We start from the raw sequence: 21261 nt of genomic DNA, 5'->3' as shown, positions 1-21261 counted from the left end.
GCTCGTATGCTCCAGCCCCCTAATCACTTGTTGCCCTCCACTGAATCCACTCTGATGTGTCAACATCCTTTCTATACTGGGGGGCCCAGAACTGGATGCAATACTCCAGATGTGGCCTCACCAGTGCCAAGTAGAGGGGAATAATAACTTCTCTAGATCAGCTGGAAATGCTTCTTCTAATGCAACCCAATATGCTGTTAACCCTTCTTGGCTACAAGGGCACACTGTTGACTCATATCCAGCCTCTCATCCACTGCAATCCCCAGGTCCTTTTCTGTTGCACTGCTATTTAGCCAGTCGATCCCCAGCCTGTAACAGCGTTTGGGATTCTTCCGTCCCAAGTGCAGGACTCTGCAGTTGTCCTGTTGAAACTGAAATTACTTTTGGCCCAACCCTCTAATTTTTCCAGGCCACTCTGGACCCTATCCCTACCCTCCAGTGTATCTACCTGACCCCCTATTTTAGTGTCATATTCACATTTGCTGAGGGTGCAATCCATCCATCAGTAGGATGGATGCTACAACGCCACAGATGTGGTACTACAGCTATGTTACTATGAACCTGCAGTGTAGACCACCGTGGGTTTGCTGTTGCCCTCCAAAATCCACCTCCCAGATTGATGGTCACTCTGTCAACACATGGAGTTTTTCTAGGAAACAGCTGGCAGGGAGTGGAGGAGGGCGGGTGGGAGAGAGAAGACGACTGCAAATTACTATGTCCAGCTATGCAAAGACCCAACCTTTTGAAGCTTCACCCTGAGGAGGGAACTGTGGACTAGCTGATTATTTATGCATAGCCTGCCGCTCGCAGACCCACGCTGCATCCAGGAGTGACTTGCAGATAAATGGGTTTGCTTGTTCTGAGCAAATGACCACTGAGGATGTGTGATGACAGGAAAACCTCTATGGAGGGGGTCTGACAGACTGATCAGCCAGCAGAGCCCTTGCTAGAGCTGGAGTCACCTCTGATAAGTTTTCAGCATGGCTGGGGGCTCTTGTGTTGTTTTGGTAGGGGATATTTCCTATAACGCCTTCACCTTAAGAATAAATGTGCTTGCTTAGGAAGGACTGTTTGGAATATCATAGAATTGGAAGGGAACTGGACTGCCTGGGGAAACCCCACGCAGGAGAGGAAAAGATGTGGATCTCTAGCCAAGAAAGCTGAGGAGTGAGGAGCCCAGAGCAGGTCTGAAACTGGCCCCGCAGTGGGACAGTAGAAGTGCAGGCATCCTGACTTGTGGCAGATCTACACTAGACAGTGTAGTGGAAGGACAGCCTTGGCCACTTTGCTACTTTAGTTCAGGCCTCAGCCTCACACCAGGCCTCTGGTGCAACAGGCAGGGCTTGGGCTTCAGTGCAAAGGGCTGGCAACTTATCAGCCCTCCAGGGTCCCTGAGTACATACTCTGGTGGCTATCCTATTGTGACTCCCACACCCCCGCATCAGCACAATTGTTACCCGTGCTGACTTGATTAAAGCTAGCACTGGTGTACTGACCCATGTGCCAATCACACCTTCCACTGCACAGAAGGCATCTTCCGGTGTGCACTGTCCATGGTCACACCAGGAAGCTGAACTCAGGAGATCCTGAGTCCATGCCAAATCCTTCACTGCATGACCAGCCGCCTTCCAAGATCCATGCCCAGTCCCTTCTTTCTGAAGTCTTTGCTATTTTTGGTGCTCTGATTACAAGGGGAAGTTCTCACTCATGGAAGATGTCAGCCTGGCAGCCCTGCAATCCATCATCCATGCTCCAGCCAGCCTTGACCTGGAAATACTGTCTTTGGGGCTAAGAGGGCAGCCCTATCTCATGCAGTTCTCTGGTCTCTGCTGAGAAAGCAAGCCCGGCTTGCAGCTATCTCAATGGACATCTTTGGCAATGTAACTACTTGTCCAGCCAGGAGTGCGCACAGCTCATTAACCTGCTGGGCCCTCCAACAGACAACTTGAATCTCCTGAGGGTCACGGGCTGGTTTGAACTAATGGCTTTGTCAGTTTTCACTGCCATTATCCTACTGCCAATCCCTTGACCTGATGTCCCCTTTAATGCTGAGTTCCAGTTTACCAGTGAGGAATTTCACAAAAAAGGAGATTCTTCCCCACAACTGGATGGAAAATGCCACACATCCAGTTGTGGCCCCCAGAATCTCAGGCCAGCTTTTCAGATTTGGGCTTTTTCCTAAAATTACATTTTTTGCTTTGCAGTGAAAGAGGGGGAAAAATAGGTTGCAGACACCTTGCAGAGAAGGTACAGATCTTCTGCAACACTAAACTCGCATATTGGGGAAATCGAGTCAGCGATTTCTTCCCCAGCTTTAATGAGATTCCTGATCAAAGACGAAATAAAGCCTCATCCCTGCTGAGTTCAGAGCTCAGCAGGTGTCTTTCAGTCCCACAGCTGCTGAAAAGGCAGGGGCTGACCACCCAGAAGTTACTCCTAGATGCACAGCAGGTTTCTCAGAGACCTCTGCCTGCATTCCCAGCTCCCCCCATTGAGAAATTAGCCAGAGAAGCTCTGTGATTGGCCAAACTCTAATCCCCTGCTGCTTCAAAGGAGTCGGCAGCACTTCTCACGCTGCAAGGAAAAGTCAGCTTTCACCTCCAGCAGCGGCCCAGCCTCCTGCAGCATGAAATGCTATTCCATCGGCTCCCCACAGGCTCTGCAGGGGATAATGGAGGTGCTTGGAGGAAGCCAAGTGCTGCTGAGAGCCTGTCAACAGTAGTGATATGATCACAGCACCTCTCAAAATGAACAGACTGAGCTGACGCCCTGATAGGAAGCCTCAAGGACAAGGCTATATCCAGTCTGGCTCAGTGTTGGGCCAGCGTCCTACCTGTGCATTGGGGAATGCTATGCTGCCCTTTTAGAGGTAGGTGTGCAGTGTTCTGCATGCCACGCGGGGCCCCTGAGACACCAGTGGGTATTTGTGCCAGAGTATTGCTATTTACTGAGCACCTGGGGCCAGATCCTCCACCCGGGTAAATTAGCAGAACTTCATTTATTGCACTGAAGCTCTGCTGAGTGGCTCCCGTTGAAGACCTGACCCTGGGCATGATGTGAAGGGGACATGAAGAGTGACACCAGAATGCTTCCATGGCTAACTGGGCCACATGTTCATGTTCTAACAGCAGTTTTCAAACACAAGCAGCAGCTGCACCATCCTCTGCTTTCCCTCCTGCTTCATGTGCTGTCATCTGAGTCCATCCTGAATCAGCCCTATTACAGAAGAGCAGAGCTACACCACTACAGATGGACTGGACTTTTGCCTGCCTGATGTCAAATCCAAGCATTTTCCCATGTATTAAAAGGCTACCCAAGCCGAGAGGAAGGGAATAGGGAAGTCTGCTAAAATTGCTTTATTTGATCTTTTAACCGGAAGTTGGGCCAACAAACGTGAAGCACAACCAATGAGTTGAAAACTGCAACACACAAGAAAGCTCAATGCAGCCCTCTCCTCTATGCAGCCACCGAGCGTCCGTTACTAGAAGGCTCTTTAATTGGGTGCAGAAAGACAGGATTTAGCTCCCAGCCACTGCACCTCAGCTAGCTAATTTCCAGCACTGAAATAAGATGAACATTTTCAACAGGGAGAGTCACCAATGAGCAGAACAGCTCCAAAGCTGTGTCTACACGTGCACGCTACTTCAAAGTAGCGGCACTAACTTCGAAATAGCGCCCGTCGCGGCTACATGCGTCGGGCGCTATTTCGAAGTTAACTTTGACGTTAGGCGGCGAGACGTCGAAGTCGCTAACCTCATGAGGGGATCGGCATAGCGCCCTACTTCGACGTTCAACGTCGAAGTAGGGAACGTGTAGACGATCCGCGTCCCGCAACGTCGAAATTGCCGGGTCCTCCATGGCGGCCATCAGCTGGGGGGTTGAGAGATGCTCTCTCCCCAGCCCCTGCGGGGCTCTATGGTCACCGTGGGCAGCAGCCCTTAGCCCAGGGCTTCTGGCTGCTGCTGCGGCAGCTAGGGATCCATGCTGCAGGCACAGGGTCTGCAACCAGTTGTCGGCTCTGTGTATCTTGTGTTGTTTAGTGCAACTGTGTCTGGGAGGGGCCCTTTAAGGGAGCGGCTGGCTGTTGAGTCCGCCCTGTGACCCTGTCTGCAGCTGTGCCTGGCACCCTTATTTCGATGTGTGCTACTTTGGCGTGTAGACGTTCCCTCGCAGCGCCTATTTCGACGTGGTGCCGCGCAACGTCGAAGTTGAACATCGACGTTGCCAGCCCTGGAGGACGTGTAGACGTTATTCATCGAAATAGCGTATTTCGATGGTGCTACATCGAAATAAGCTATTTCGATGTTGGCTTCACGTGTAGACGTAGCCCAAGGGATACGCTGCAGACACTATCAACAGGAGTCTTAATACATGTTAGACCGCAAACCAGCACGCAGAAAATGGACCTAACAGTTGCTTCCAGCCTTAAAAGCTGTTGCGGGGGGGGCGGGGGGAGGGACAGCCCAGGATAAAGGAAGGTGTCCCAGAAGCCAAGGACCTTATTGAAGAAGCCAGCCATAAGTGAGCAGGATAAGGTGGATGTGTCCACCCAGCAGGAGCAAGGCAGCGTGGGGACGAAAGCAGTAAGCAAGGCGATCAGAAAGGCAGGCCAAGCTGGGCAGACCTGTGAGATGAGAACGGAGTGCTTCAGCGCAAAGCTCTGGGGACACGGGGTGAGACTTCAGGTTTGGAAGCCCACATGCTAGTCTATTACTGAAAATAAGGGGGTGCAGGAAGTCCTCCTGGAGAAGTGGGGGGCAGACAGGGAGGTGGCACAACCTGCATATGATACTAAACTGCTCAGGATAGTTGAGAACAAAGCTGACTGAAAAGAGCCTCAAAAAGATCTCACAAAATAAGCGATGGGGCTACAAAACGGCAAATGAAATTTAGTGTTGATAAATGTAAAGTAATGCACATGGGATAAACTAATCCCAACTCTACACAAGCACAGCAATTCCCTCACCCTCCATCTCCTTCTCAGAGGGGTCTAGAGATAATGCAGCAGGGCTGCTGCATTCATGGTCCCAGCAACAAGCTCAGTCTGAGATGGGCTTTTCTGACCCCCACCAAGGCGATCAGAGTCACTCTCTGCTCCTCCTCTCTTGCGCGTCATTCCCAGGAACCACACCGCTCTCTTTATGGAGCTGTACGGCCATCAGTGGGTTTGCCTGGACTTGGGGCTCTGTGAACAGAAGTTACGGCACAAGGAGGAACACACTGCAGTTCATTTGTCTGTAACTGGACAGGCCCTGCAGGGCTCTCAGGAGCCAAGCAGGAAGCATCATCATTCGAGTCAGCTGCAGTTTTGATGGCAAAATATACAGGGAGCAGAGGGTAGTCACTTTAAAGAGCAGCCCAGCACTTCAGGCTGGGCTGGTTCTCTGGTAAGCTGTTTCAGGATACAGCAGGGAAAACCCTACAGATACAGCCATGTGCCTGTCTCATTCCTCCCCAACCCTTACCCCCACCCACACACTATGTTCACCTCATTTAAAGGAGTAGAAATTGATTCTCTTCCTTCCCCAGGAGGGAAGCTACTGAGCACTGTCCTAATTATATTGTCAAGGCAGATGAATGGCCCCAGAGGTTCAAGGAGGGCCTACTATTTCATGCAGGAGGTGACAAGCTTGTCATGTGAGGCTTTGCTACATACCCGCCCATGTGTCTAAGGGGAAAACATTTGCTTTTACCCAAGGTCAGCAAGACCAGATTGCATGCACGTGAAAGATGAATCAATCCACTGCCTAGAGACAAAAGAATTGCTAAACACTCAGACTGGGGCCCATCTGCCCTGTCCAGTAAGATATGCTTCAGAAAAACGTGCAAAGACATGACAATTCCTATCTCCTTCGTCTTCCCACATTATCCTCCCTGATTACTGATTTCTCAAAATGGTGCTCAGTGCTTGGCTTCAACAGACGCCTGGTGACAGCAAGTTCTGCAGGGTAATTGTGTTGAGAGGCATTTCCTGTCATTGAGTTTTAAATGTTTGCCTTTTAAGTTTCTTTGCCCCTTTATTCAGGAAGGAGAGGAAGAACAGGAGCACCAGGTTCACCAGCCCTACCCCCGTCATTGTTTTGTTAACAATCATTGTGTTCCCCTCTTATTCGAATTTCCTCCGTAGACGAATCAGCCCCAGTCTTGTCTATTTCTCTCCTTGCAGAAGCTACAGATACAGGAGCAGGAGAAGAACAGAAGTGGGGGGTGTATCCAACCAGCAGGATGAAGGCAGTGTGAGAAGGGGAGTGGTACAAGAGGAGATCAGGTCAAGATGTGCAGAGGGATGGGATGAGGGAGCGTTTCCCAGTACAGACTGTGGGATGAGCCTAGTAACTTGTGCAGCTGGTCTCCCATCGCCTCCCCCCTCACTGACACCTTCCCTGTAGACATGGCTTAGCTGCTGTAGGAAGAGGCAGCAATCACCGACTTCATCTCTTAGGCAAGCACGTCAATGTCACCCACCCCCCACAAAGAACACATCAGATGTTAAACTAATACTAGATTTGATCTTGGCTACAAGGCAGAATGCATTAACCCATCCACTCCAGAAGCTCAGCGAGGCACCAGGGATCTGCCTTTCATCTTCTCCCCCTCCCATCTGTCACAATTACGCAGGATAAAGCTTTTCAAGCTCTCCCCTGAAACTTCCATTCCCAGTGAGTCTGGGGTAGCACTGAGCAAGGACGAACGGGGGTGTAGCATTGTTCCCTGAAATCTGGCCACTTGTGTGGCTACTCAGGAGAGATTCCATTGCCACCCAGCTAATTAAGCAGAGTGCCCACAGCTAGGTTTGCTTCTACTGGTGGTGCACACCCACACATGCCTTGGTGCATATAAACATTATTCCACGTAAGGACAGAAAAAATCTGCACCCAGATGGACAGGATTAGAGGAAGCATTGGTGGATAGTTATAAAATTACACAGCTTATAACGCTCTTCCGTTCCAAGATCTCTGGCTGCGTCTTTCCCCTATGGCCCCAACCACTCCCGCACTTGGATTTGTACAGCTCTGTATACTTAGCAAAGGAAAAAGATTAAGTCCCAGGGGATTTCTCACCAGTTTGTCCAGGAAAACCACAAGATCCTGTGAGGGAAGGGGAAAAAAAATAATCAAATTTCTTAACCATACACGTGCCTCCATGTTAGTGCTAACAGGTTCCTGGAGGCTGTTTGCCCTCATGAAGAGCTTCCCTGCACCCGAGATCCACTCTGCCCCTCCGCCCCCACAAGGTGAGGACCCTGTACCCCAAGCCCGAAAGATTAGACAGGAAGGATGGCCTGGTGAGAGAGGCACTGGGCTGGGGATTTGGATTCAAATTGCCCAGTCAACACCTCCCCCCATGTGCCTACGCGGAGTCATAGGCAGGGGCACCCTCACTACGTATGGGACCCTGATCTTTGCCCCCCGGTTGCTCCTGTTACAAGGTGACCTCTGCCTGGTTTTGTCTTGTCTTCCGGGATCTCCGATGCTGCAGGTAACCTCACAGACGAAGAGCTGCACCGTTCAGTACTGCAAACCACCAACCAGAGGGTCAGGTTCGTACGGCACTCCTTGCCAAACTAAGTTCAGTTACTCAAGCAGCCCCAAGCTGGAAATGGCAGCCATGGGACAGCCATTGTTCTCCCAGCCTGTCCTGGACCCTTTTCTACTCCCACAGAGATACACGGGCCAGAACCTTAACTAGGGAGCTTGGCTCATGTTTCCACACTGCACACAGAGCTAAGGCACACACGGGCTCGGGATACTGCCTCCTACCTTGCATATTTCTTCCTGGGAATATTCTTCAATGTCTGCAAACAAGAAAAAATTAACAATTTAGGTCACGTAAGTGTCCTTCCATTTCATTTTTTAGCATTTCTAAATCTGGCAGGTATCAAACTGCAGCCCTGTGGCTCTTGCCAGTGCTACTGAAGTTCAAAACACACTAGGATTCATCTCAACAGCCCAGCGGGTGAGGGACAATGGGATTTTCCTCTAGGATTTCTATAGGCCTGCTTTGGGACGCTGATGAAGTTTGGTTGCTGGGTTGGGCCTCAGAGGTGGGTGCATTTTAGTGGTGGGACAGCAGGTCAGAGGGGGGAAAAAGGATCCTCATGTGGCAAGTTAAGTGGTTTGGGATTAAAAGCCCGGCACAGATGGAGGCTGTGGCCAGTGGTCCCTGTAAACTGAGTAGTTGAGATTCAGGTGCCACCCAGCTGGTCAGCGGAGCCCCCACATCTGCTGGCAGTGTGTTTCTATTGGTGGTGCACAGCCATGCATGTTCCATGCACAGAAAATTTATTCCACCCATGGATAGGACAAAAGAGAACCCTGGCTATGGTGACCTGATTTCAGATTCAAGGGCAGGAGGCAGTATTAGGAAGAAGAAAAAAAAAAAGTGTCTGCTTCCTGCAAGAAAAGCCAAGAAAGTTGTTCTTCATGATATCTGCTCTCCTGAAAGGAGTTCTCAGCAGGGCTTCCAGATGACGACTTCAGAAGAAGCGAGGCACAACTATGGGCCAATGTAAGGAGACAGCTGGCAGTAGGTTCCCAGGGTGGAATATGGCCAGGATACCAGCAGCCAGGGCCACTCCAGCCCTACAGCGATGGGCATTGCTGTATGGAACTCAGTAGGTGAAAAAGATCAGAAAGCCTTGTGGGAAAAAAAAAACAAAAAACCAAGGAGCTTTAATGACGGGTGGGTCAGGGCTCACCTAGGCCAAGAGGAGCAGAAATCACATCACTGCACCAGACGCTACAGAAACAAAAATACCGCTCAGCTGGCTCCCTGTCCTTCACTGCAAGCCAATACCACGGCTGGGGCTGCTGAGGTGCTGGTACTCAGTACTGGCAAATACCGGCACAAAAAAATAGACAGTGGAAACCAGTGTGTGCGTCGGCAGTGTACTAAGGTCCTCGGCTTTGCAAACCAAGGCCTTTGTAGCCCCCACAGGAAGGAAAAGAACCGCTGTGGCCTTACAGGAGCTGTTGCCCATGAATCAGGGTTGGCTCCCTCATGCCCACTCTGCCCAGACATAAATCCCCTCTGAAACAGTCACCCCAGCAGTGCTGTGGCCAGGAGCAGGCCAGGGGGCAGTTGCAGGAGCTGGGAGAGAGGGGAGTGGAAAGTGGTCACTTCCCTCGGTTCCATGCTCTCCACCGTTCGCACGTACCACCCTCCTCTGCTTCCATTGGAGGAAATTAAGCCAAATGGAAGCAGGAGAGAAACCAGAGGCCACTCGTGGGAGGGTGTTGCATTCCCCCAGCCAGGGCAGGCAGGGGGTGGGTGGGAAGGGGGGTGAGTGGCAGCATAGGGCACTGTGCTTCATTCCCAGCTGTAAGCTGGATAGGGCCTGTAGGACTCAGGGCTGCCCCCTGTCCACATCCATGGGGTGGAGCCCCAGGACTGGCCCCCCACTGTGGGTGCGGGAAGTCCCGGGGCCCGCCAGCACAGCAGCTGCAGACCACGGACTGCAGTTTGGGAACCAGTGAACTTAAGAACAAACTTGGGTATCTGCAGTCAAGTCACCTTCCCTTGAGCTTTTGCCCCAGTCAGCGCTGCCTGCAAGCTGGGCACCTGGGCAGCCACCCAAGGAGATTCAGCAGCCATCTGATTAGCAGAGAGCCCACAGCATGGGTTTCTATTGGTGGTGCACATCCGCACATGCCTTGGTGCATGTAACAAAATTTATCCCTCCCCCATGGATGGCAAAAGTCAGCGTGATCCCAAGGCATCCTGCAGGCCAACTCACATGCAGGTTGTGGCCAGCATGGAAAGAGATAGGAAACCAAAATGAGAAGCTGATGGCTCGAAATGGTCCCATGTCACGGGCAGAGCTGTTAGTGGACACATCATGAGGTTTCCTCTGACACCCTGTCAGCACTGGGGGGCTTTGTATTTCCTCTCCCTGCCTCAGCGGGGTTTCAGCTCCACTCCTTAGAGACGGACTAGAAGGAACAGCAACACAGCCAGCACTCCCATCACCCCAGGAGACTCGGGGAACCCTGGGAGTTTATGGGGGAAGACCAGGGTGGGCTGGCACCAAGCAATTGCCAAGACGTTTCGGCTGCTGTGCAGTTTGTGCCACATCACAGAAGTTGGCGTGATGGATGAGCCAAGCCAGACCATCCGGTACACCTCCCTGCCAGGGTGCAACGCTTCCCAACCGTCCTAACACCCCCAGGAGCAAAGCACAGGACAGTCTCGCAAGCACCAGGGCTTCCCCCCCTCCCGCCTGGGAGACTCCTGCACAGCGTGAACAGTTCCCACCAAGAGTGAATTCTCCCCAATGCTCAGCCTCAACTTCTCCCCTTCCAGACGGACACACCAGAAGAAGCTGAGTAATTTCTCTCTGCCCTTTGTTGTTTATCCCCTCAAAGGGGCAGGAGGAGAGGCCAGGATACCCAGCTGACCTGGGGGTGCAGTGGAATCGCCATAGCCTTTCATATCCAAAGCAAGGGCCCGGAAGCCAGCGTCAGCCAACGCAGGGATCTAGAGCAGAAATATAAAGAAATGCATGACTCTGGGGCACGCAAAACTGGCTTCACTGTAGCTCAGCCCACAGCTGGGAAGAGAGCTTACATTTATTTGAACTGTCCTGTCTTAGCATCCGCCGACCACATGGCAGACACAAAAACTAAGAGGCCACGCGAATGCCATACGCTGGGGACTAGAAGGAGCATAAGAACTAGAACATTCAGAACAAGAACATTGTAGGTGGGATATTAGGAAAAACTACTTCACCAGGAGGGTGGTGAAGCACTGGAGTCTGCTGCCTGGAGAGGTGGTGGATTCTCCATCCCTAGAGGTTTTTAAGTCAGCTTGACAAAGTCGTGGCTGGGATGATTTAGTTGGGGTTGATCCTGCTTTAGGGCAGGGGGCTGGACTCAATGACCTCCTGAGGTCCCTTCCTGCCCTGAGATTCTGAGACTCAGGCCAACACAAATTCCAGAGACAAGACCAAAAAAATAAACCCTGTACTGGTGCAGAGACTCCTCTGGGGCTAGAGGGAGCCGGTGAGCTTCCTGCTCAGCAGAAAGAGGGCTGGGGAGCAGAGCTCATTCGCGCCTCTTGGATGCGGGTTCAAAAAAGTGCCATGGGTCCTAGAGAACAGCCTGGCCCTATGCTGCGAGTGAGCAGACTCAGTGGGGTTGGACTGGTGGGTGCCTGGCACATTGCCAGGGCAGGGGGAGAGCAGCTGAGGGGTGTGGAACACAGCCAGGCCACAACAGGACTGAGGTGCTGCTACAACATGGAAGCCTGCTGCCAGCCAGCCCTGCTGGGCTGGACTGGGCAACTCCATACCGAGAGCAGCAGGTGGCTGCAGAGAAGGGGAAAGCTCAGGAGACAGCGGGAAGAGAGACCCTGGCAGGGAAGACCCCAGTACCAGGCAGGTTGGAAGCCAGAGACAGAAACTGGAGGCTTCAGCCAGGCGGGGTCTGGCAGTGGGCTGCAACGCAGGATGGCTGGGGTAGGGCATGGCACAGGGAGGAGGAAGCCGGACCAGAGGCTGAAATCTGTCTGGGATTGGCAGCTTCGCACAGCGTGGGCCGAGACAGAGGGAGAGCTCCCCTCTGTGCGGCAGATGAACCAGGGCCAGGTCTGAATTCCTGCGTTACGTGGTGGCCTTATCCTGGGAATCCCTGGTATGAAGCCAGCCCAGGTGGAGTGCGGCCAGCTGCAAGAGAGACCGCACGGGGTGCTAACGAGGCAGCGTGGCAGCTGAGAAGTCACTGCTGGCCAGCAGGGGCTGCTACCAGTGCCACAGGGGCGCTGCATCCAGGCCCCAGGGGGGAATAGCAGTGTGTGGCGGGAGGCAGGGCAGAAGCAAGATACCAAGCTGGGTTCAGCCACACAGGGGACAAGGTGTAGAGATGAGCCCCTGGTGCTACACCATCACGGGCTGCTTCCCGCCTCCTGCGGGCAGGTCACGGACACCAGGAGCTGCGTTACAGACTCAGCCAGCTCTCCAGGCCTCCAGAGTACCCTGCCTGTCAACCCACGGCCATTGCCGGGCCAGGACGGCGTCAAGGCTTGGAGTCTGCAGGGGCAAGTTCCCGACTCCTCCGAACGGACGGGGGACAGGGGAGGGAGCGCAACCGCCACCATGGCCCAGCAGAAGTAGGAGAGAGAAGGGCAGGCAGGTGGGCGGAAGATGGCAGCAGAAAGACGGAGGGTGGATGAAGCTCTAATACGCCAAAGGAAGACCTGCCAGGAACAAAGTGGAGTCAGACGTGGCACCCACCCCCCACCCTGGAGGACAGCCTCCTGTCCACGCTGACCCCCTCCCCCCCAGGAAGGGCACACCACTGCATCACAACAGAATGGCCACCACGCACCACCCAGCAACCCACACCCTGCGGGGCTGATGTGACCCGGCGAGACCCCTGCTGGCATCTGGCCTGGCTCGGCATTACCTGGTACCGCCAGGAGAACCAGGATTCGGGGAAACCGTGGCAGAGACACACGACTGGGCCGTGCCCCATCTCGACGAAGTGCAGCTGGGTTCCGGGCTAGAGGGCAGACAAACAGCTAGTTTATTTCCTGCCCCCTCCCGGCCTTCCATCGCTTCCACACGAGCAGGGACAGCCGCCCTCCTTGCGGCATGCTGATGCGGCAGTCAGCCACAGCGGCTGGCACTCATCGGACCCCCAACACCTTGGCCCCTGGCTGCCAACAGCCCTCCGCCTTCCTGGAGCCTGGCCCCCTCTGTGGCACAGACCAGAACCTTCCTCTTTCAAATGATCTGGCTCCCAGCCTGCTCCTCAGGTAACATCTCCTGTGGTCAGAACCCACCTCCCCCCACCCTCCGGGTAAAGCCTCCATTGGCCTTGCTTGAGTTTCAGCCCATTACTGGGACCTCACCCCTCCCACTGCTCCTCTCCCTCCACAACGACCCCTCAGCTGCACGGAGAGAGCCATTGCCGGGTACGGACAGCCCTCAGTGCCCTCGTAGTGGGACACTTGGCTTTCCTAACACGGGGTTAGTCATTGCCTACCTTGATGGGCACGTAACCATGAGTCACGTTCTCTGGGTCACACGTAACTGGAAGAGTCTCCTCAGGTCCAAGAAGCTACATGGTAAATAAAGGGAGTTTTCAGTTCTAATCCGATTGCCCCCGCAGGCAATGTTTGCACCAGACTAACTTGCTACTGCTCAGACAGCCCCCTAGGGCAACCCCCTCCCTTCCTCCAGAGGGCTCCTTAGGCCTCTAGCTCACGGGCTCTCACACGTCACAGCAGTGCCGCCCACTTTTGACAACACAAATTACTACATAGCCCTGGCAGAGGAGAGCAAACCCAAAGCCCCACCACTGCAGGTGCAAGCCTCAGCCCTGTCATCCAGGCCCCATCAAGTCTAATGCCAGCTGCGGAGAGCCCATTAAAACAGCCAGGGTCACAGGGCTGGCAATGCTGTTGGACAGCAGCAAAGGCTCCCGGCCAGTAGAAGTTTGTGGCAGCTGGATCACCTGGTGTCCTGAGACAGGGACATCGTGGGCCAGGTACAGCAGCCTGCGGCGGTACTTTTGGGGAACCATAGCTGCTTCTGGATGCCCCACAACTCCTCTGTCCCTGTGGGAACCCATTCCCACTATAGGAATCCCTTCTCTCACAGGAATCTCACCCTGCAGCCCTGCCCCAAGGGTTGGCCTGTGCTGGAACCAGCCAGGCCCCTGCTCTCTGCTGTCTCGAGGGGAAGAGTGGTGTCACCTGTTCGCCTAGGTTACAAAGGCCACGGAGGACCATTGTGTATGTGTCAGAAGTCATCACACTGAAACTCCCCTCACCGCTATATCCTGATGCAATGCTGAGGGAAACTGAGGCACACACTGTAGCCAGACAAAGTCTCCCCCTTACAAGCCAGCTTGCTCGTTGCCCCCCCGCCACCGAGGAGCACACAGGGCATGGAAATGGCTGCTGACAGCACAGTCTTTGATGCCCTCATTGAGGCCCAGATATGCTAGCCTATCGTGACCCTGAGAAGCAGAAAGTACAGCTAGAAGGCTAACAGGCCAGACTGTCAACACAAGAGGGGGGGGGACCCTCAAGAAATCACCCCAGCTGGCATTGATCGATATGATGCACACACACACAATCACCCCAGAAGGGGAAGTGCCCCGCCCGCACAAAAAGAATGTCCTGTACTCTCAAATTGCTTATCTTCTGTCTTACAAGTGCAAATTAAGTAAGAAATGCCCTTGTAACAAACTGGCGTCACAAAGACAGACCAGTATGATCTGGCATCATAGATAAGAAAGAGAATACGTAACCCAAAAGGGGTATAAAAGATGGGTCCAGCAGAACTCTAACTTTGAGTGCATTCCACCAACTACCTGCTGGTCGGGTCAGGTGATTGCCTCCCAAGGTCCACAACTGGGGACGCCCAACCTCGTATTCGTCTTTCCGCAGAATTGAGTGACCGATCCAGCTTGGCTACGCTAGTATCGAGAGAAGCAGAGAGGGTAAGATACACCCATGCTAGGTCTCCGACTTTTTTGTGCACAGCTAAAGAATTAGAGCTCTGTAACTAGATGTCATTGTGCCAAGATATCATTGTGTTAGATGGTAACAGATATCTTTGTATTGGATTGTAACGTAACTTGTTAACACCTGTACTTTGCTAGCATATAAGAAGTAAACAATAGCCTTTTGTAACAGCATGCTTATAACTGTAACTTAAATAAACTTGTAACTAGTTAAGCTCTGAGCCTGACCCTGTTAACTCTTTTGTCACTGCAACGCAGCCGGCACAACAAAAGAACTTTAACCATTTGGTTACCACAGCCTGGCCGTGGGTGAGAGTGCTAGGAGCTGCCTGCTCTAACAGTAAAAAACTGGGTTGCTTAGGACCCAGGGGAGTACCTCACCGCACATTACCCGGCCACCGGCTAACACACACCTCAGGTGACTGCAGGACATTAGGAAACACATGCAACCTAACCAGGGGAATCAAATCCTCAGGCACCCCACTTCATCACAGGCTATGATCCACTTGCAGACCCGACCATCCGTTTGAGAGCCACCAAGAATCCAGCTGTTTGCCTACACTCTGAAAACCCCACGTGATTTAGCAAGCATGACAACATCTGCAGCAGAGAGAACTGGGACAGGCTAAGACAGCCATCGGCAGGGCTGTCAACAGTGCCCAGGGTGGGGCGCACCGAGCTGGAGTGATCTTGCACAGCCAAGGAAAGAGGAACAGGCCTCACTCATCCAGCACCATTATTTCTTTGCAGTGCTGCACAGAAACCTGCCAGGAGGCAGCTTTCACCTCCAGAATGGGTGTCATCATAAGAAGGTCACACTGGGTCAGACCATAGGTCCATCAAGCCCAGCGTCTTATCTTCCGACAGTGGCCAATGCCAGGTGCCCCAGAGGGAATGAACAGAACAGACAATCATCAAGTGATCAACTCCCTGTCACCCATGACCAGCCTCATTTTCATCCATCCTTGGACAGCCCCTGGCATGTAGCAAACACTCCAAGGACCCAATAGCTAACCACAGAGGCAATGGAGGAAGTTCAGATGGGAGGGACCAGTTCCTCTCTGATTAAGCACATTAAATGGACTTGACAGCTTTACAGACTCATGCATCTGACGAAGCAGGCCCATGAAAGCCTATGCTCCAAAATATCTGTTAGTCTATAAGGTGCCACAAGACTTCTTGTTGTTCTCAAAGGTACAGACTAACACGGCTCCCTCTCTGATACTTGACAGCTTTACCGTAAATACTTATGCTAACGGGAAACCTGTGGGAAGAAAGACTGCCTGCACCTTGAGTTGTAACATGCACATAAGATACACGTGGTGGAGCCTCCCATCCTTATCTAGGTGAGGAACCCCTGAGACTGGCCAGATGAGAACAGTCAAAGCAAGTCATAAAAACAGGATTTCCACACCATTCCAGGACACCAAAAATATGGCTTGGTCTCTTGCTTTCAATGTTGGGTCTCAACGAGGCGAGCCAAATTAGCATTAAGTGTGGTGATGGGAGTGGCAGGACATGGGCACCTGCTATGCAGAAGAGAGAATGGAACTCCTTTTGTTTGGTTTCCAAAGAAACCCATGGTGGGAGTGACCAGATAGGCCCGATTTTGAACTGTTGAACTACATGCAGAAGGCTCTGTGTTCGACCACCAACCCTTCACACTATCCGTTTCCTATGAAGCACACTGGATGAAGCTAGGGACCCAAACACGAGGAAACTGGGCACCTCCAGCCCTTTTAGGCAGCAGTGATAAGATTTTTCCAAACTTGCATTACTTTTTTGGCAGCACAAGTCCCAGGAGTGCCAGCAGGATGCTTTTAAGTCACTGTGATGCTGCTAAAAATCTTACCTCTACCCCTAGTGCCAGGCACCTCCATATCTCCCTCCACAGTCACATTATGAAAAACAGACTAAAAATAGTTTACACAATATTTGCTATTGTTTGCTACTGTAGCACCTATGAAATCCTAATCATGGATCAGCACCTTCCCCACCCCACCTGTGTTAGGTGCTGTACAACACAGACACAAACTCTCTGGGGCAGGGATCAAATTTAAGAGACCACTGCAGCAAACCGATAGTGGGATGCACCAGAGAAGAATGACACGATACTGGTCAAGCAGTGACCACAGCACACTCGCTGTGTAACTTTTGGGGTTTAAAATATATCAGTTTTTAATCAAAGAATTTGCACTCTTAATTGACTTTTACATCAACGTGGTATTAAAACAATTGCAAAACATCTGGCCCTTACACATGACACCTTTCTGCCACAAATTTCTAAGCACCTAATAAGCAATAAGTACTCTCTCATAAGAAGATCGCCCTTAAAACTAACGTTATTCACAGCTTTGCGGCCCTGTTGCTTACTGGCTAGGAGACACCCACTTTACCAACTTGTCTCTTTTTACCCACCAAAGTTGGTTCAACAAAATATATTACCTCACCCATCTTGTCTCGTAAAATAAAGGTCAGACTCGATGTTCTGCTCTATGCTTGGTTTCTGCTCTATGAATGCTTCAGTTTTTTCCATCCATGCGCAGAATAAATTTATGTGCATCCAGACATTGCACCACCACTTTCTCCTGCGTGACCGCCCCAGCACTGGAACACTCTGCATAACAAAGTCCAGCAGCTACTGACACAGCTGGGTGAACCATTAACCACAGAGAGACGGTGCTCCCAAGGGTGAGAGAAAGGGAAAGGCTCGGTAGGGAGGTGGCAGCTGATTTTGCAGAGGTTCAGGAGAAAGGAGCCTGCAGACAGTCCAGGCCAGGTATTAACCTACGATCAAGGGAAGCCTTGAAAGGTTCGCTCACTCTGCAGGCAAGAACCACTGAGCAGAATTACCACAACTTCTGCTCTTCAGGGCACCACACGACTAATCTTCTTCAACGGTCATTAAAGCCTCACTCTGGTTCCTATTTGCCCATTACTAAGCCATTACAGGGCTTTACCTCCTTAGCACATCCACGTGTGGGACCTCTGAAACAAACTGTATCTGCCAGATCTTCTCACCCTCCCTTTTGTTACTACTTCCACAACATTCAAACAGCTGAGCCCAGCAGGATGAACCCTCACGAGGGCTGGTCTGCTTTGTTCCCACCCTATTACACTCACCAAGGTGCTTCGTGCCATGGAACCATCTTATATAGAACCCATTTCACTTTTCTTACTTCTGCATGTACACAAGAGCTTGAACTTTTCCTCACCTATCTGGGAATGGCAGGGAGGATGAGCTCTACGGAAGGTGTTAATGAACTGTTTGGATTTGGGGCTCCTACTCCCTGACACCTGCTCCTCCTTGCTCATAACAGTTTTCTCTGAAAATGATTTATGTTTCTTTAAGTGCCTGTGGCACTGGGTGTGTTTGTGGAAGGGTATAAAATACTAGAGTGAGCTGCATCAAGCAGCCTTGCTGGACCTGATTTTACCGGCGTCCAGTTTGAGTCATCTGTTGCCTTATTGAATTCAATAAAGCTGAATGTTAGCCGCCTAAACTCAGCCTTGTGCTTCAATGGTACCCAAACCAAGTTCTACTCTCACCTTTCACACTAACTTAATCACTGATACCAAGTTTCTCTGGCCTGACAGCCGCATAACTGACAGCGCAATTTGGCCCTCAGTCTTTTAGCCTTTTAGTTTGAAGCAGTCTCATTTTATCTGGGTTTTGTTTGGCAAAACCAGGAGCAGTCTCAGCCCTGGCTGCCTTGCACCTGAATGCTTACAGGACAATGTTAGACCAAACGTACAATGTGAGAGGGATTTTGTGTGACCTTAAAATCTTGGAATAAAACTGCCATCACCACCACACCTAGAGCAGCACTCATAAAAGGCTGTAAAGGGTACAATCTGCAAACATTACTCTACAGTTTACACTAGGTCAGGAAAGAGCAGGAGTCGCCCTCTACCCTATTTTCAGGTCTTTGTGTTGTATCCAATCTTGTGGTATCCCAGCCCTGAACGCTGTATTGTCTCCAAAGGGAGGAGGGGATAAATGCAGACTCCTAGAATGTTTTGCCACTAAATACCTCAATATTGCACAGATCCTGCAGCTCCTTCAGGGCAGCATTCGTGTCCTGGACCAGGATGGTGGCGATTCCCATTTCCCGAGCAGGCTTTAAGTTCGCACCGATGTCATCCAGAAAAATAGCCTGGATTCAGGACAGAGTCAGCAAGGGACGGGGGATGGGTCATTGCTGTGATTCCCCAGCGATTTCGACCATGAGATTTTCAAGGCAGCGCCTTGTGATTTGGGGTGCCCAATCTGAGAGGCCGGCCGGGCGGCAGGCAGGAGTGCCCCGCACCGTCGCAAAGACAGGCTCCTTTCACGTGGGCACGAAAACGCCACCCGTCACTTTTGGCAATCTGCTATTTGCCGTGGGCAGCAGACATAAGGAGAGAGGGGAGCCTCAGCTTCCCCACGCAGCCCAGTGCTGCCTCTGGAGTGCCGCAGGTAGTGGGCTGCCCCGGCCCGGCCTGGACTTCACCCGGAGCCCCCCCTTTCCAACTTCTTCCTCCAAGGCTCCCCCACTCGCTCCCATGGCTCCTCCCATTCTGCCCCACCCCCGATGCTCCCCCCCAGCACTCCCATTCACGCACAAGCCTGCTCCCACTTGCTCCCCTCCTCCTACTGGGCCCCCCCCCCCATTCTCTCCCCTTCCCCCACCAGCCTCAGGCTATTCCCTCAACACTGCCCCCCCTCCACCTTTAGGGTGATGGATGGAGGGAAAAGAGCTGCAGAAGCATGAGCAGCAAGTGGGGGAGGGGAGGTGGCAGAAAGGTGCTGCCAGCGGAGGGTCTTGTGGGAGAGTACCACCCCCGCCCCGGCTCCCTCCCCACACACTTCTAATTATCTTCCAGTGCCTGCACCCAGCCCCGCTCCCCGCCTTTCCCCCTTAGCCAGAAGTAAGTGGCTCCTGCACCTCCTGTGGTTTCGCCTGCAGCACGCTCAGCGCGTACTCATAAATTCGAGGGTCTGGCTTCTTCAGACCAACACGGCAAGACTCGATCACCTCATCAAAATACCTCCGCAGGAAAGTGAACACCAGAGCTGTGATGTGTCGCTGAGGGCCATCATCCACCCAGTTGTTTGTGAGCACACATGTCTTGAACCCTGTAACAGCACAGATCACCCAATGCAGCGAGTGGCTGCTCTGATGGGGAATGGTGAAGCAGAACCCTTCTCTTGCCAGCACCCAGCTGCCCAGCAGTAATTACACGCCTTCTCTCCAATGTGCCCTCTATTCTTTTTCCATCCATGGGTGGAATAAATTTGTCTGTGGATCAAGGCATGCACAGAGGTGCCCCATGAATAGAAACCCAGGCTGCCAGCTGTGGGGCTCTGCTAACCAGCTGGGCGGCAACTGAATCTCTCCTGGGTGGGCCCCCAAGCACTGAGCTTATTGGAAATACTGCTTAGAGCTATACACCCACAGATAATCTCAAAGGGCTTTACAAACAAAGGGCCCGGCTTTGCGAGGTTCTGTTCATGCAAGTTCTCTTTCCTTCTGCAGTCAAGTGAAGACTCTCTGTTGAGCAACAACCCATTCATCTAATTCTGTTCAGACCCTTACCAAGCTCCATCGTAAACACCAGTAGGTTGCTAGATTAAGAACACGCTGTTTCTGTGGTACAACCATTTGGGATAGGAAGTGAAGGACAATCCACTGAGGTGGAACTGAGGCAGGCAGAATGCAATCTGGCCCCAGCAGTATCTTCCATACCTAGCCATTGAAGAAATTTGGCTCAACTTCATTTTAGAAGGCTGGCCAATCTCCTTGCCATTATCTAAGGCAGACACTCATTGTGGATTTACAGTCTCTTTATAAAGGGGTTGTTTGGCAGTTCAGGTCTGTTTGGCCTAATCCCAGTTGGGGCTTTTTTTTTCGTTTCTAGGAAATCCAACTGTTCCCAGTATTAATGCAAACCAGGTCTTAACCAAAGCCTACTGAAATCAGTGAGATGATTTCTTGAACCCAACAAGTTCTGGGTCAGGCTCATAGTAAATATAATTTCCATCTCCATTGAAGAAAACGTCTCCTCTGGAGTTCTCTTAGTAGATGCCCTCCCAGTGGCCAAGATGTTAAGGAACTTGCTAGATCATTTAGTTACTAATCCTTGTTGGCTTGGTGACAGCATGCCTGATTTATTCAGTATTAATGCACAGACAAAATATGTAATTAGTCAAGTGTCAGTAAGTAAATAGCAGGGAAGTGTATTGAAGATAAATAAATTCCATCTAAGCCCCATGATTTCGCTAGTTAGAGGATTAGAAATGAATTACTGATGAGTGACGACTACCTGACGCTGCCAAAGAAGGGTACGCCGTGGGAATCTTGCCCAAACGTATCCCTGGGACAAAACATTTTTACCACAATCAGACACGTATCAAATGCATTTCTCTATCTATAGAGCACGGACCTCTAGTGAGCGGGGAGTGAATGGACAACAGTCCAAGCGAGGTGAGATGAAGACAGAAAGATGCAGGGCATGGGGACAGAGCACAGGGTTACAGGTGATAAGAAAAAGGATTGACTGCAATCAGCAAGTTTCAGGAGAAACCAGGAGGAGAACCACCTGTGTGATGGCAGAAGGCCGATGAAGGAAATGGAAGTAGTCAGTGAGGGGAAATGGGAAGAGGACAATGAACAGGATGTGGTCTGGGACAACAAGGGAAGGGAGAGAGACACAGCTCGGTGGTTTGAGCATTGGCCTGTTGAGTCCAGCAGTGGGAGCTCAATCCTTGAGGAGGCCACTTAAGGATCTGGGGCAAATTCATTTAAAA

At 51.8% G+C, this 21261-nt stretch overlaps 1 protein-coding gene across 1 annotated transcript in view; it reads right to left on the bottom strand.

Moving 5' to 3' along the window:
• The window catches only part of EPHX2 (epoxide hydrolase 2), a 106575-nt gene that overhangs the window by 67657 nt on the left and 17657 nt on the right, over positions 1 to 21261 (bottom strand). The window contains exons 4-10 of the mRNA XM_074989031.1: positions 19400 to 19590; positions 18506 to 18628; positions 12984 to 13058; positions 12402 to 12497; positions 10398 to 10476; positions 7761 to 7795; positions 7062 to 7088 (exon numbers count right to left, since the gene is read on the bottom strand). Of these exons, the coding sequence (XP_074845132.1) occupies positions 7062 to 7088; positions 7761 to 7795; positions 10398 to 10476; positions 12402 to 12497; positions 12984 to 13058; positions 18506 to 18628; positions 19400 to 19590 (626 nt within the window). The remainder of the gene's footprint in view (positions 1 to 7061; positions 7089 to 7760; positions 7796 to 10397; positions 10477 to 12401; positions 12498 to 12983; positions 13059 to 18505; positions 18629 to 19399; positions 19591 to 21261) is intronic.

Source organism: Carettochelys insculpta, chromosome 3 (genome assembly GCF_033958435.1).
Source record: "Carettochelys insculpta isolate YL-2023 chromosome 3, ASM3395843v1, whole genome shotgun sequence".
NCBI lineage: Eukaryota > Metazoa > Chordata > Testudines > Carettochelyidae > Carettochelys > Carettochelys insculpta.
This window is presented reverse-complemented; position numbering and strand designations above follow the sequence as displayed.